The 13,781-nt window shown below is 44.4% G+C and overlaps 1 protein-coding gene across 1 annotated transcript in view; it reads right to left on the bottom strand.

Annotated features, from left to right (window-relative positions):
- LOC112990868 (antigen WC1.1-like) overlaps window positions 1-11,536 on the bottom strand; it is a 29,933-nt gene extending 18,397 nt beyond the window's left edge. Inside the window, exons 1-2 of the mRNA XM_026112890.2 lie at window positions 11,390-11,536; window positions 3,588-3,902 (exon numbers count right to left, since the gene is read on the bottom strand). Coding sequence (XP_025968675.1) covers window positions 3,588-3,902; window positions 11,390-11,459 — 385 coding nt within the window. The 5' untranslated portion in view covers window positions 11,460-11,536. The remainder of the gene's footprint in view (window positions 1-3,587; window positions 3,903-11,389) is intronic.
- Between the last annotated feature and the right edge of the window lie 2,245 nt (window positions 11,537-13,781).

Raw genomic sequence — 13,781 nt, 5'->3', positions numbered from 1 at the left:
GTTCAGGGCTTCTCTGGAACAGAGCAGAGTTGTTCTATTGTAGGATTATCACATGGCTAATTTCTGACTAATTTCTTTCATCAAAGTACCCAGTGTTGGTAAATCTGCTCCTTGCTCTCTTTTTAGAGGAAAAGGAAAGGGAAAAACAAAGCTAAGTGTGCATGCACGTATCAACTTGTACATGTGCATGAAGTTTGAATATAGGCTATATCCAAGCTATGTACATGTACCATTGTTGTAGACCTTCTTATGGACAATAACTATTTTCCTGAAGTAGCCATTTTTTTTTAACCATGCTGTGGAGACTGCTTTGTAAGCATAGTGCGTTTAAACATACTAGGCAACTTTACAGACTGCAGCCTACAGAAGGAAATCTTATTCAACAGAAAGACTATACAGAACATAACATATGACAGAAATCCAAAATAAAAGAGCAAAACCATTTATGTAATGAAATGTGGTCTTCTCTTTATCAGAAATGACTGCGTAAAATCACTGGACATTTTTCTTTAATGGGTAATGGGTAAACATTTTTCTTTAATAAATATAAGAGGACTTTCAACCAGTGTGGACTATCAGTTTCTTCAGGACCAAGAGGAACAGCTAGTAGTAAGGGTTCAAAGACTGTTTATAATATGAAAAAATTTCTAGTCAGTGAAACTTAAAGCTGATTGTGAAGAGGAGAGACCCACAGTGGGGACATGCCTTGTGCAAAACAGTGGGCACCTTTGCCCAGCTTCCATTTGCTATTTAACTGGCCCTTAAGTGCAGTGACCCAGAGAGCTGTGAATGTGGACCCCACAGTTTGTTTAGCAGGACGCATGCAGGGGGAAGTAGGATGCTGCTTAGCTGCTCGTTGCTGCTGGTTCTTGCGATTTGTGCAGCAGTTTGTGGGGAAGGGTATGCGGAAGGTGGCTGGAAACTTCACTGAAGGCAGCATGGGACTGTACAACAACAGTTGCACCACAGGACACAGTCCCCAGCATTGACTGGAGCAACTACCCCTGGCACATCAGGGACTTCTACTCAGACAGTACTCCAGAGAGAGGAAGCAGCTCACTGGGTGTTGGGATACAGGGAGTGTCTGATGCCTCCCCTTAAGGCTGGGGCAGGCAGAAGTAGAGTCCTTGAGGAGCTGTGTTACCAAGTTAAGGAACTGTGAGAGGAAGTGAGCAGACTGAAGAGCACCAAGGAAGATAAAAGAGGTATTTACATGATCTTCAGAGAGACTCTGCAGAGATAAGAGCCTGACCCCATAACTAAGCAGAAGGAGCAGCTGGAGACTGGTTAATTGTGCAGCTACTGGAGACTCCCATGGTGAAGAAGGCTGGAAGCTTGTGATTCCTGGCAAGAAGAGGATGGCTTCTTCTCTACCCACAGATCTGCAACTGCAGAATGCATTCAGTGCCCTAGTAAGAGATGAGGGGCAGAAGGCTATGTCTAGGGGAGGCATCAGAGCTGGCCAGGCCCGTACCACCAAGAGGAAGCAGCGAGTAGTGGGACAGTCCCTCCTGCAGGGATGGAAGGCCCCCTCTGATGATCTGACTTGCTCTCTACAGAATTTTGTTGCTTGCCAGGGATTCAGATCCAGTATTTTGTGGAGAGATTGCCAAGGCTTGTCTGCATGCAGCTTATTCACATGGGTACCAATCATACTGCCAAGGGAGACCTTCAGCATATCAACAGTGACTACATGGCTTGAGGGTGAGGCTTAAGGACATGGGGGCCCAGGTGGCATTCTCCTCAACTGTGCTGGTGAAGGGAAAGGGCTTAGGGGGGATTGGACAGATTCTGTGGGTCAACACATGGTTGTACAGCTGACATCATTAAAGGGGCTTTTACAACCACAGGACTCACTTTGAGGATCAAGGACTTTTGGGACAGACAGGATCCACCTGTCTCTGCCAACAAGCTGGTCAACCTGGTGAGGAGGGTTTTTGACTAGGAATACCAGGGGAGGGAGATTACGACCCACAGTTAAATGAGGTAGAGATGGAGAGGGGTGAAAAGCAAAGGGTGCAGGGTGATAGGAATGAAAAAGACCTCAGGAATGATATAACAGGAAGAAGGGGCACCCACCTCAAGTGTATGTACACAAGTACACACACAAAGGGGAAAAATGAGAAATTAGAACTCCATGCGTGGTCCTAAAACTATGGTATTGTTGGAATAACTTGAAATGCCGTGAGACAGCTTGCATGACTGGAGTGCTGTGATGAACAGATACAAGCTCTTCAGGGAAGACAGGCAGGAAAGACGAGGAGTGGGGATTGCCTTTCTATGTGAAGGAGGAGCTCAGATACATGAAACTCTTCTATGGGATGGATGACAGTCTGTTTGAGAGTTTGAGGTCTGGAATCAGAGGAGAGGCTAGTAAGGATGAAACTGTGCTGGGAATTTGTTATAGACCACTGATGAAGGTGAGGAATTGGATAAAGCCTTCTTTAAACAACACAAGCCTCCACATCACAGATTCTCATATTATGGGAGCCTTTAGCCTCCCTGGCATCTGATGAAAGAGCAACACAGCAGGATGCAAGCAGTCCAAGAGATTTCTGGAGGGTGTCAGAGGTAACTTCTTGATACAGGCACTGAATGGGCCAACCAGGAGAGACACACAGCTGAATCTGCTATTTACTAACAAGGAAGAACTCGATGGAGATGTGGTAATCAATGGCAGCCTTGGCTGCAGGTGACCCTGAAATAGTGGGTTTCCAGATCCTGAGGGGAGTGAGGGGTGGTGGCTAGTGGGCTGTACTCTGCCTGGAAGGTGGCAACAAATGGAGTACCACAGGGGTCTCTCCTGACATTCATTCTATTTGCCATCTTTATCAGTGACCTGGAGAAAGTGATGGAGTGCACTCTTTTGCAGATGACACCAAATTATGGGGATGCACTCAAGGGCAGAGCTGCCATTCAGAGAAACCTAGACTGGGTGGAGGAATGGGCTGACAGGAACCTTAGGAAATTCAACAAGGACAAGTGCAAAGTTCTGCACCTGGGAAGGAAGAATGCCTTGCAATGGTACTTTATGCAAGGAGAGAAAACAAGCACATCTTGCGGGGGAAGGCAGACAAACATGCATTGGATTTCTTTGCCATTGGAGACTTTCCTTTCTCAGCTTACAGGGACATCTGGAGAAGAGCAGCTGAATAGCCTAACAGAGCATTTTCTTGCTTCTCTATCCACACCTGCTTTTTTGGCCCCTTCTCCTGGCCAGATTCAAGTTCAGCACTGCTCTCCTGTTCTTTGGAAGAGTTGGGGTAGAAACATGAAGCACTGCACCTTATCCCCTCCCTTTCACTTGCTTTTCCCTTTCACATCTAAACGATGTACACAAAGATCACCTTGCTGCTGCCACTGCTGCTCCTGGTAAGAGTGTCATTGCTGTACCTAGCCAAAACCATCTACCTGCAGTCAGCAGAAGCCTTAACGCTGGTGTGACCTGCTGGTGGAGAAGGTCAGAGAGAAAGTGTTAACTCTGTGCCGACTACAGTAATATGGACCTATCAGCTGAGACAGAAGTTATCTCAGTTCCTTTCTTCCATGTTTTTTTTCCTATTACAAAAGGTCTGATGGCTTCTTACCTGAGCAGATCACTCCAGTATCAAAATAATGAGGGCAGGTAAATACACCCCATCCTGGATGTGAGCAGTTCCAGAGAGCGGATTCATCACCACGGCAATCAACTCGATAGAGCCATGTTGGTCCAGATCCTTCTCCAAAAGGAGCTCGATTAAGGGCCTGAACAGCAGATCCACATCCTAGCTGCTTACAAACAACCTCAGCATCTTCTGTCCTCCAGTCACCATCACACACAGTCCCCCACTGCTCCTCATGTTTTACTTCCACTCTCCCAGCACAGGGGCCAGGTCCATTTGTCAGCCTCAATTCATCATCACCTTCATAGATAGAGACAGAAGAAGGTTATGGAGAGGACAGAGCTTCATCACTGTTATCTATTGCAACCGTTAAATGAGATTATTATTACTCTTAGTTTATTATTAAGTCAGATTTGTTAGGTTCATCTTTCTAAGTAGTCCCACATGACATTTGAAGTTTGGGAACTGTGTTTGCATTCACAAGTTTGAGCTAACTACACTGCTAAAATGTAAGCTATTTCTAATGACAGACAATTTTTCTCTCCCCCTGTGCAATCAGGGCTGGAAAATGTCCCTGCTATGTGATTCACAAAAGCTTAATCAGAAACTCCCCCTTTTTCTCCATTGTTCTACCATGTCTGATGATATCCACTCAGACAAACTATTACTTGCAACTCCGTGTCCCCAAAACTCTTTATCCCTTCCCCCTTCCCCAGCCCTTGCTATGGGGTCCCCTAATGATGAGTACCTGAAGAGAGAAGAGGGCTACTTATGAAGATATCATCAGGGGATGGGAAACTATCTTGGGAGATGCAGTAGCATAAGTGGGAGACAAGCAGGTAAGTCTTCATGTTGTATCTGCCATTTATGCCCCACCATCTCTTGGGGTGAGATTGATTCCCAAAGGACCATCTATCCCTGCTCTGCTCCTTTCCCTGTTCCTGCCATTCTGTGTGCATCTGCTCCCAGGCCTGCCTCTTCCAGTGGTATGGATACACAGTTCACAGTCCTCTGACCTGGGGACCCATAAAATAGCACTGTGGTCATCACAGATCATATGATGGCAAAAAGTCTGATAGAAGAGAGAAGATGTGCATGAGGTTTCCTTGCTTGACGATGTTGGGCTGCTACTATAGATACTTCAAGTGATTATACAGTAGCCTAGCACATGGACTTAAAGGCCAGAGAACACAGGAAGAATTTTGTTACATTCAAATGCAGGAATGATGGATGGGATACAGAAGCAGCTCTTGGGAAGCAAAGCAACACAAAGGCCTTCTAGGAGAGCCCAAGGAACACAGGGGAACATGTTTGAGTCTGCATCTTACACAGACACATAAGACATTGGGAAACCTGAAGTGAATAACCTAACACATAATCGCATGTGAAAAAAAAAAGTGGACTTGTTGAGGAATTTTCAGTATTTTTTTCCCAGTGAGGAATTTTAAGGCAAGAATTTTTGAATATCTGTTCATAAAAAATATTATTTATTTGCAAAAAGATTCATATTTGTTTGAGGAAAAAATATATATGCTGAGTTGATATTTTGAATGCAGGTAGATGTCTGTAGATGTTTGTGAAAACAAATGTTGAAACAAAAAGTAATGAAAAGATACCTTCTGCCAAGTTCAACTGAGAATAGTCACTGTTGTATTTAAGCAACAGTACAGATGGCATTCATTATGTTAGGTTGTATGACAGAAAGCTCATCTTAAGTGAAAAAGAACACTGAGGAACAATGGCAGACAGGATAACCCCAATAACCCAGTCAGAGGAATGGACGCCCTGCCCTGGCTCCTCCCAAAGCTGTCACAGGAGAGCCAACAGCCGCATTGTCCAGGCATGAAACCCACCAGTTGAGTCAAAAGGAGAGGCTCTCTGGTTCACCTTTCAATCTGAGGAGGGTTACTGTCTAAAGGGTATGGGACACATTGTGGGATACAGGGGAAGAGATCCTGGGATTGCACAAGACTTATTATGGGATGTTTAAGGGAAAGGGAGTGGTCAAGGTGTTTTAGGGAGGAACAAGTGTGGGAAAATAAAGGCATAAGGGGATAAAAGGGGCCAATTGCATGTAAACAAGATGTTGGCCAGTATGCTCGTCTGGCCATGCCCTGCACCTGATCAGTGTGGTCCATCCTGTCATCTTACTAAACTCCATTTCTGTTTTCCTGGGTGAGGGGGCTCTCTGTTCTGTGCATATGTGTGTGCATGGAGGTCTAAGTGCCAGCACCTGGAGTCAGACCGCAGGTCACAGGGGCATGTGTGTCTTCAGTGTGGCATTGGAGTGGGTACCATGGGTCATAGGACCCATATGTCTGGAGTGCCAGGAACTGGAGACTGCACTAAGTCCATATCAAGTGCCAGCAACTGGAGTTGGACACAGGTCTTAGGGGCTGTGTATCTGTGGTGCCAGCAACTGAACTGAGTGAGGGTACTGCATGTCAGTATATGACAGCTGGTGAATATCAAGCCAGACTAGCCAGTGAGTAGGTTAAGTGGCTTGGGAGTCAAATGTATGTTTGTTTCTCTGGAAGAAAGACAACTGAAGGAGCTGGCTACCAGCGGGACCAGCCATTCCAGGCCAACTTCTGGAGTGACCTTGGGGCCTGGGGGTGGACTGTGTGTGCGTGCGTGTGTGTTTGTGCGGGAGGCACCTGGGGAGAGTGAGGATCCAGGGCCAGCTACTGGATGGACTGAATTTCTAAGCCCTGTAACTGGATGGACTCACACTGTGTGTCTGTTGGTGTGTGCAAAGGCATCTGTATCAGCAGCTGAAGGGGTCTGCGGGCCTTGGGGGCTTGCATGTCCAGGTGCCAGGAACTGTGGAGAGGTGGGGGTCTAAAGCCAGTTACTGGATGGACTAAGTGTCTAAGCCCAGCTACAGGGCATTCATAATGTGGCTGTGGGGATGAAGAAAAGTAAGAGAATGTGTGTGTGTGTGTGTGTGTGTGTGCACGCGCGCGCGCACGTGTGTGTGTGTGTGTCAGCCTGTACCACCAAATGGGATGGGGCTGTGGGCCTTGGGGGGCTTGTATGTCTGGGTGCCAGCAAACAGGGTAGACCAAGGTATTCAGAGGACAGCTCATGGATAGACTGAGTGTTTAAACCTGGAGGGATACATACTGTAGATATGTCCTATTAACAGACTTTCATCCTGATCAGCCACAAAGGGAGAACAATGAGACCATTGGTGCTGTTTGTGTTTGTGTCAGTGCTGAATGTTTGCGTCTGTGATCTGTGTGGCCAGCTGTGTATGTGGGTATATGTGTACTGTATACATGTGTTTTTGTGTGTGCCTACTGGGAATACATGTTCAGCCTTGATACTGGTTGGACCTGGGGGCATGGTACTGCAGCAGCCTTGCTTCTATTGTGCTACTGGAATCAGCAAGTGCTAACACATTTTAAATATATTTACATTTTGGATCCCTAGTTTTGGATGCAGGGATAACAGCATTTTATGTTTTTTATGGTGAAGCTCAAAGAATGTATTGTACGTACCCTAAGAAGAGGCCATTATGCTTATGTCTCATTTTGCTACATCAAAGAAACTCTGCAGAACAAGGAATGAAGTCTAGCAATATTCCACGATGCTTTGTGTCTTGTACAAAAATTCAGGGGTCTGTAATAAATCACTAAGTATGCTTGCACATTATCCAGAATATTTATATTCCAGGAATAGCCAATCTACAAGCAGCTAGGTGCACTGTTGTCCATTACATACTTCCAGATGAACATACGAACTGTGTCTGCACAAGAAAGGATTTTACGGAGCGGTTTATTAAGCAGTAATCACTAGAGATTTAAACAGTGATAGCATGAGAAAGATGCTTAAACCTTGAGATACAGGCCAACCTGAAATGAGGAAAGGTGTGCAATTATTTTGGGGATATAAATGCTCAGTTGAATTACACATAGAATATTGTAGCATTTGAGAGGAATTTTCTCTCAGAGGAATGGAAGCTTTCCTGTATTTGTGATCGAACTAAGAAACCTGGGGGACTGTTTTTAAGTATGCCTGTCAAAATCATTCTGTATGGTACTGCTCATCATGTTTATCTGTAAAACATTACTGTCAGCTCATGCTGCCATTGGAATCAACTCATTGGATATTAGGTTTTTGTTTCTCAAAAAGAAAATTTAAAAAGAGAAAATGGGAAAAACATGCTATGTTAGCATTACTGAGCCACGTGAATGACAAGCCACTGAAGTTTAGAGCATGAAAGACAGCAAGACAAAATGGTTGGAAATTCAAATGGTAGAGAAACACATTCAGGATCTTGATATTTCCAGGTTCAGGACAGATGACAAGCTAAGTGCATACAAAAATCAGGGAGATCTTGGCCACTGCACCAGAGACTCCTGAATTTGATCACATTTGAATTTTAACATGTTACGGAATAGAGAAGTAACTGAACAGGGCTGGAAACTTCTTCCAGGGCCCGCAGATGGATTCAGGTTGATCAGATAGCTATAGAAGGAGGACAGGATGCCACTTAAGAAGCCTGGTAACTTTGGCCCCAAATTAGAACTGTTTCAAAACCTGACACACAATGGAAAATTAAAGCCAATATTTATGAGACACATTTGATCCAATTGTCAGGTCCCCCCCAGGGTGCACCAATAGGCCATACTGGCCTGACCTGCCTCACCAGGGGTCTCCACCTACTCACCCTGCCCATGGGCACAGGGCTCCATTTAAGCTCAGGCCTGGTCCTTCTGTCCCTGCCTGAGCTCTGTTGTAGGTGTGCCTGTCTCCAGCTCTGCCACAGCCATGCTCATGTCTGGTCATGGGCCCTGTTGATCTGGACCCTGATCTGCAGACTGACTTCCTGGATTGACCTTGGACCTACCTCCTCACCATGAACTTGCCTGGTGATCTGGACTCTTGGTTGAACCTGGCTGCCATCCACAGGTCTGTCCTGCTTGCCTCGCTCGGATATCATGGGGCTGGGCCATGGGTGGTGAGGACCTTGACCTGCTGGCCAAGTTACTGCACCCAACTCCTGTCTCTCTGTCCCTCAGGAAGCAGCCAGCGCTTGCTGTACCCTGACACCAACTATCCAGCTTGTGATTCATAGATGTTCTCCAGGGGTAACACAGTTACCCAAGACAGTCACAATTCTTAGAGAATAACACTGCAATGGAAAGAAGAAAGGTGTCTGAACCTGACCAGGTGACCAAGAGAAAGCTGCAGTACTCATTATGATTCAGCCCTGGGTAGTGTAAGTGAACAGGAGACCATGCAGTCATGCAAGTCTTGCAGATAGTCCAGAAAGACACCTCTTGGAGATTCTCTCAAAGCAGTGGTAGTATTTGATACAAGACAAAAAATAATAAAATTGCACTAAAAGCTCATCAGAGAACTTTAGGTTTTCCAGGAAAAAAATTCAAATCAATCCATCTCATCTTCTCTCCCTTCTTCAGAAAAGAGAGATGTTCCTGTAGAACCATCACAATGCTTGCTGAAACAAGTTTAAATAATTTGGCTTTCAATTTTAAAGCAGATTAAATTATTCTATTTCTCATGAGTATGCCAGCCTTACCCCATGAACTGAGGCTGATGCAGCCACACTCTTCAGCAGCTTACCATTCTCCCATTTCTCATTCCACAGCAAACTGATAGCTGTAATTCACTAAGAGGGAATTCCATCCCTACATGGCCTGTGGGGCCTGATTTCCCCCCCACTTCACCCAATGAGGCTACACATCAGGACACAGATAGTATGGCAGTGATACGTGGTTCGCTCTTGGACATTGGCAAACGTTTTACTTCTGTGCTGACACTGCTGGGCTTCCTTACAATTTCCTGCTTATCATTTATATTCAAAAATACAAAAAGTTGGTGGGAAATTATTTAAATGATTGATAACTAATAACTTCTACAGACCATTTTCCTGCAAACTCTCTTCTCTTCTCTAATTTCCTCAGTAAGAAAATCTCTAACATATGTAGCACCAGCCTCTGATAACTACACATACCTTCCTACTTGCTACATATTTTCTCAGAAAGAGTATAATCTTCCTGTAACAAGTCTTGAAGAGTCCTCCTGGAAGATGTCCTGGAGAATGACCCATAATTTATTTGAAGAACATAGTCCAGAAAAGAACTTTCTAAGATAAAAATATATACTTTTAAAAGAGAGATCATTTCTAAGAAAAGCTAAATTCAAAGTACATGATTAATAGACTCAGATAACCTATTTCCATTAGCCATACTCAGGAGTTAAAAAAAAAACAAAACAAAACTCATTACTTGACTGATCTACCTCTGCACTTGACTTTTTAAATCTTCTAATAGTTAATGTTTTCAATACACAATAGCATGCAATGCTGGACGCAGATGTGATGCTAGGCATAACCCAAGCAACAGTTTTTAATTCTCTCTAATCAAAGCTATAATTTGTTGTAATCAGTCTCTTGTGAATTTTTTATTATACCTACAAACATACTCTTGTATCTTTCCTGATGCTCCATAGCATATCCCACAAGTGGCTTAATTGAATTTAATACTAGTCACAGAGTGAGGTTCTGCCCAGGGAAGAAGGCATCAGGCTGAGGCTTACTCCAGCTGGATATCTGGTTCCCCTTGCTGGCTAGGGATAAGAATAAGAAGGCATGCACCCCTATATGCAGATACCCCTCTGAAAGCCTGGGCCATATCTGAGCTGCCTCAGTCTCAGCTGACAGCTCACTCCCCAAAACCTGTGCCTGTCATTGCCCACACACTGCAGCCTCCCTGCAGCCCAGGAGGCGGCTGTGGTACAGTTTCAAGAATGCAAGTACTACTGCCAGAGTCAGAGCAGAGAAGTGGATCATAGATGTTGATGGTGATGTCGAGGTAAAGCTACTCGTTTGCCTCTGTTACTGAGTCACTTTGGTACTCTTTCCTGTTATTGAAAAGAAGTTGGCAGAAAACTCACTCTCCTTTCTACAAGGCTGCTCAGTCCCCACTCAAACACTGCTCCAGAGATGTCTGAATACAAATGTTTAATATGTTTTTTGACATTCCTATTCCACAGAGAGGCTCAAGCCTCCTCTTCTCATCCATCCATACTGTGACTGCATCCACATGGCTGCTGGGAACGTCTAAGACTAGGGCCCTGCTACTTCGAACAAAGTATCAACCACGCAATCTTGTTCTCATCATCCAGAGATGCAACCACCAGTCACTATATCACAGTACTATGTCCATTTGTACAGAGACAAAAATAGGAATTCTAAAACCTGGGTTTCATCATTAGCTTCAAACGTATCCACATAGCTGTAGAACAGTGAAGAGACAAACAGTGGTGAACTCCAGATACAGAGGAACAACTGAAGGGAAAATACATGACCCAGCCAAACTCACTGGACACACAGAGCACAGCAAAATTATTTTAACTGGTGTTCAATAAAGACCTGGAGTTATTCACTCTGTCTATGCAGAGCTTGATAGGGGAGATAAGACAGCAGTTTGGATACCCACTCAGTCTCCATTGTAGCTTGTCTGTTTAACCAAACATCTCCAAGCGTTGGTGCTATCAGTTTCATTATAGTCAACCTTGGACTTGTGGTCCTACAGGAATGGCTGGTCACTGATGTCTGGGAAAAATACAGAACTGTTACAAATGGCTTGCCCTTCTTTCTCTCAAAATCACCAAGGAGATCCAATCGAAGATGAAAAGGTATTCAAACACCTTCTTGACACTTTGTCTTACAAGCTGATGGAGCAACAACCCATTTATACTAAATTTAAATTCTATTCCTTGCTCATTATCTTATGCAAAATAAAGCATTTACTTACCCAGAGAGACCTGAATCAAGAGGAGAAGCAGCCATAACACCGATATAGAAAGATGTCCCTTTGTTACCATCCTGATTTCATCCCCAGATGAAACTTCAGTATCTGTTAGGCACTGCCTAGACCAAACTCTCTGCAAGGGCTTCTCTGTATCAGACAAGTGACTACAAAGAAGGAAATATATAGATTCACGTGCTGGTATCAGCTGCACTAAGGAACCAATAGAAATAATGTTCACCTTTTTAGACATTACAAATGGATTAATCTCAAATCTGAAAGAGCCGAAACCTCCAATAAAATTCAAAAATTGCGGCTATGACCATATATGAATGATGATTGTACTTCTGATGTCATCATTGATATAGTCTTGTTTTACAATGGGACCAACATCTGTGGTACAGGCACAGCAGTATGTAAAATGGTTATTTCTCACCTGACAAAACAATCTGGAAACACAGAACACTGTTCATTTTATGAATCACTTTGGAAGAGAACAAGGGAAAGAACAATCTCTAAATCTGCGACCCATCAGTCTCCTTGGGAGCGATTGTATTCTCACTACAAAAAATGCAGAAGTGGGGTTCTATCACTGGTGGTAGTTGCATGAGTAACAGATGACACCTGCTCTTTCTTAGCAGCGAGCACTACTCAGGGTTTCCTTCTTTGTTTAAAACTTCAGAGCTGTATGGGTAGAAGCTCTTGAAAGACCATCTTCCTTAGGATGCGAATTACAACAGTGGCAATCTCATAGGACTTCCTGTTTCCTGTGCTGAGTTTCTTTCTGTTGTTTCAGGTTATGTCTGATCATCACTGGTAATTCTGTCCACTCTCTCATTCATTTTAGGACACTGAAGTTAGTGCAAGATTTAAGGCTGTTGTGAATCATAACCGTGGCTACTTGACTCATTCTCAGCAACTGGAAGGAGTTGCAGAGCACTGTCTGTTTGCATGAGTCTGAATATGCAATCATCTTTATGTCACTGACACATTATTGTCAGTGCTCATGTTGCCCGGTGGAATCTATCTGGTGTTCATCCAGAATTCCAAGTTCAGTGACATCCAAGCTGTTAGGGCCTTAGTGCACTAACAAGCTCTGCAACATTTTTACCCTCTCCTAGGGGTTTGGCTGCCTGTGTTCATGGTCAGACTTCCCTGATATATGTTCTGAGAGCTGAATGAACTGTATGTAATGGAAATGGGTGCCTAGGCCACAGGTTTGCAGCTGTTTCTGTGTTTTCTAAGGAGATATTTCAAGACATGCTGCTCCCCAAGCAGTACGGCTGGCTGTGATGCAGTGACAGATCTGCCAGCTCACCATTTGAGCTTTCTACACTAGCACAATATATTTGAAACTAGGCCAGCTGCATAACTAATGTCCCATACTGTCTCCAGGAAATGTTCTCAGGGACGCTTTTTGTTTACACTCGCTGATATCTGGGCTTCTGCAGCAGGACATGCAGCTCCCCGGTAAACATGTGATAATGTAGCCAAGTAAATACCCAGAAATGAGCAGGCTACTTTGCAGCCTATGGGACTTTTTGTTGTTGTTTTCGTAGTGGGACCATCAGGACAGCTTATCGCACATTGAGGAAGGAAATCTCTCAGGACCATGACCCAGCCAAGAGAGATCAGTTCTGGTATTAGCATATTCATGACACATCTAGGGTTGGAGCTGAGTGAGTACCACTCTCTATTCCAGGAGGCCCTGCTGGCATTTCTAGGGGTACCTTCTGGCTAAGGATCGCTTCTTCTCTGTTCCTCTGCAAGAGAATCTGGTGTTGAGACTTCAGTTCTCTTCGTCCTTACTAGGAAGAGCAAATGGGCATAAACCATTGTTTTCCAGCTTGCAAGGAAAGAAGGAGAAAAATTAATATGGGGCAGGGCTCCAACCTGGTTGGAGGACAGAGTGAAGCTTTTTTGCTTTCAAGCTCTGTCCATATACATGAGATACTTATCTTCCTGCAAAATGGGCAGACCTGGTGTGAATGGCCCAATAAATAGCCCACCGCTCCATGAGAGAATATGCAGTTTATTCCATAGGCACACTGAGAGATTAGCAGGGTAGAAAAAAGGGTTCTGTGCCCTCTTTTGATGCTCCTCAGTTCTTCAGCTTTCCATCTGCAGCATGGGGAACTGAAGCACATAAAAATGTTCTTGCAGCATGGCTTTGAAGCAGGCTGCATTGGTATCACTCAGGGATTGTGCAGTGAGAAAAGCTGGGAGACTCGTGAGGCAGGAACCCACAGCTGAGAGGCATGTGGGGACTGCTTTCACACAGACCCAGCTAAGACAGCAAGTATCATGGGGATTCATCTCTTAGAGCAAACAGAGAAGGATGTGGTTAGAGGTTCACCTCATATTTCAAGCAATCAGCACAAGTATTGTCCACAGTGCT

The sequence above is a fragment of the Dromaius novaehollandiae genome, chromosome 1 (assembly GCF_036370855.1).
Source record: "Dromaius novaehollandiae isolate bDroNov1 chromosome 1, bDroNov1.hap1, whole genome shotgun sequence".
Taxonomy (NCBI): domain Eukaryota; kingdom Metazoa; phylum Chordata; class Aves; order Casuariiformes; family Dromaiidae; genus Dromaius; species Dromaius novaehollandiae.
Note: the sequence above shows the minus strand (reverse complement) of the source record. Positions and strands in the feature narration are given on the sequence as shown.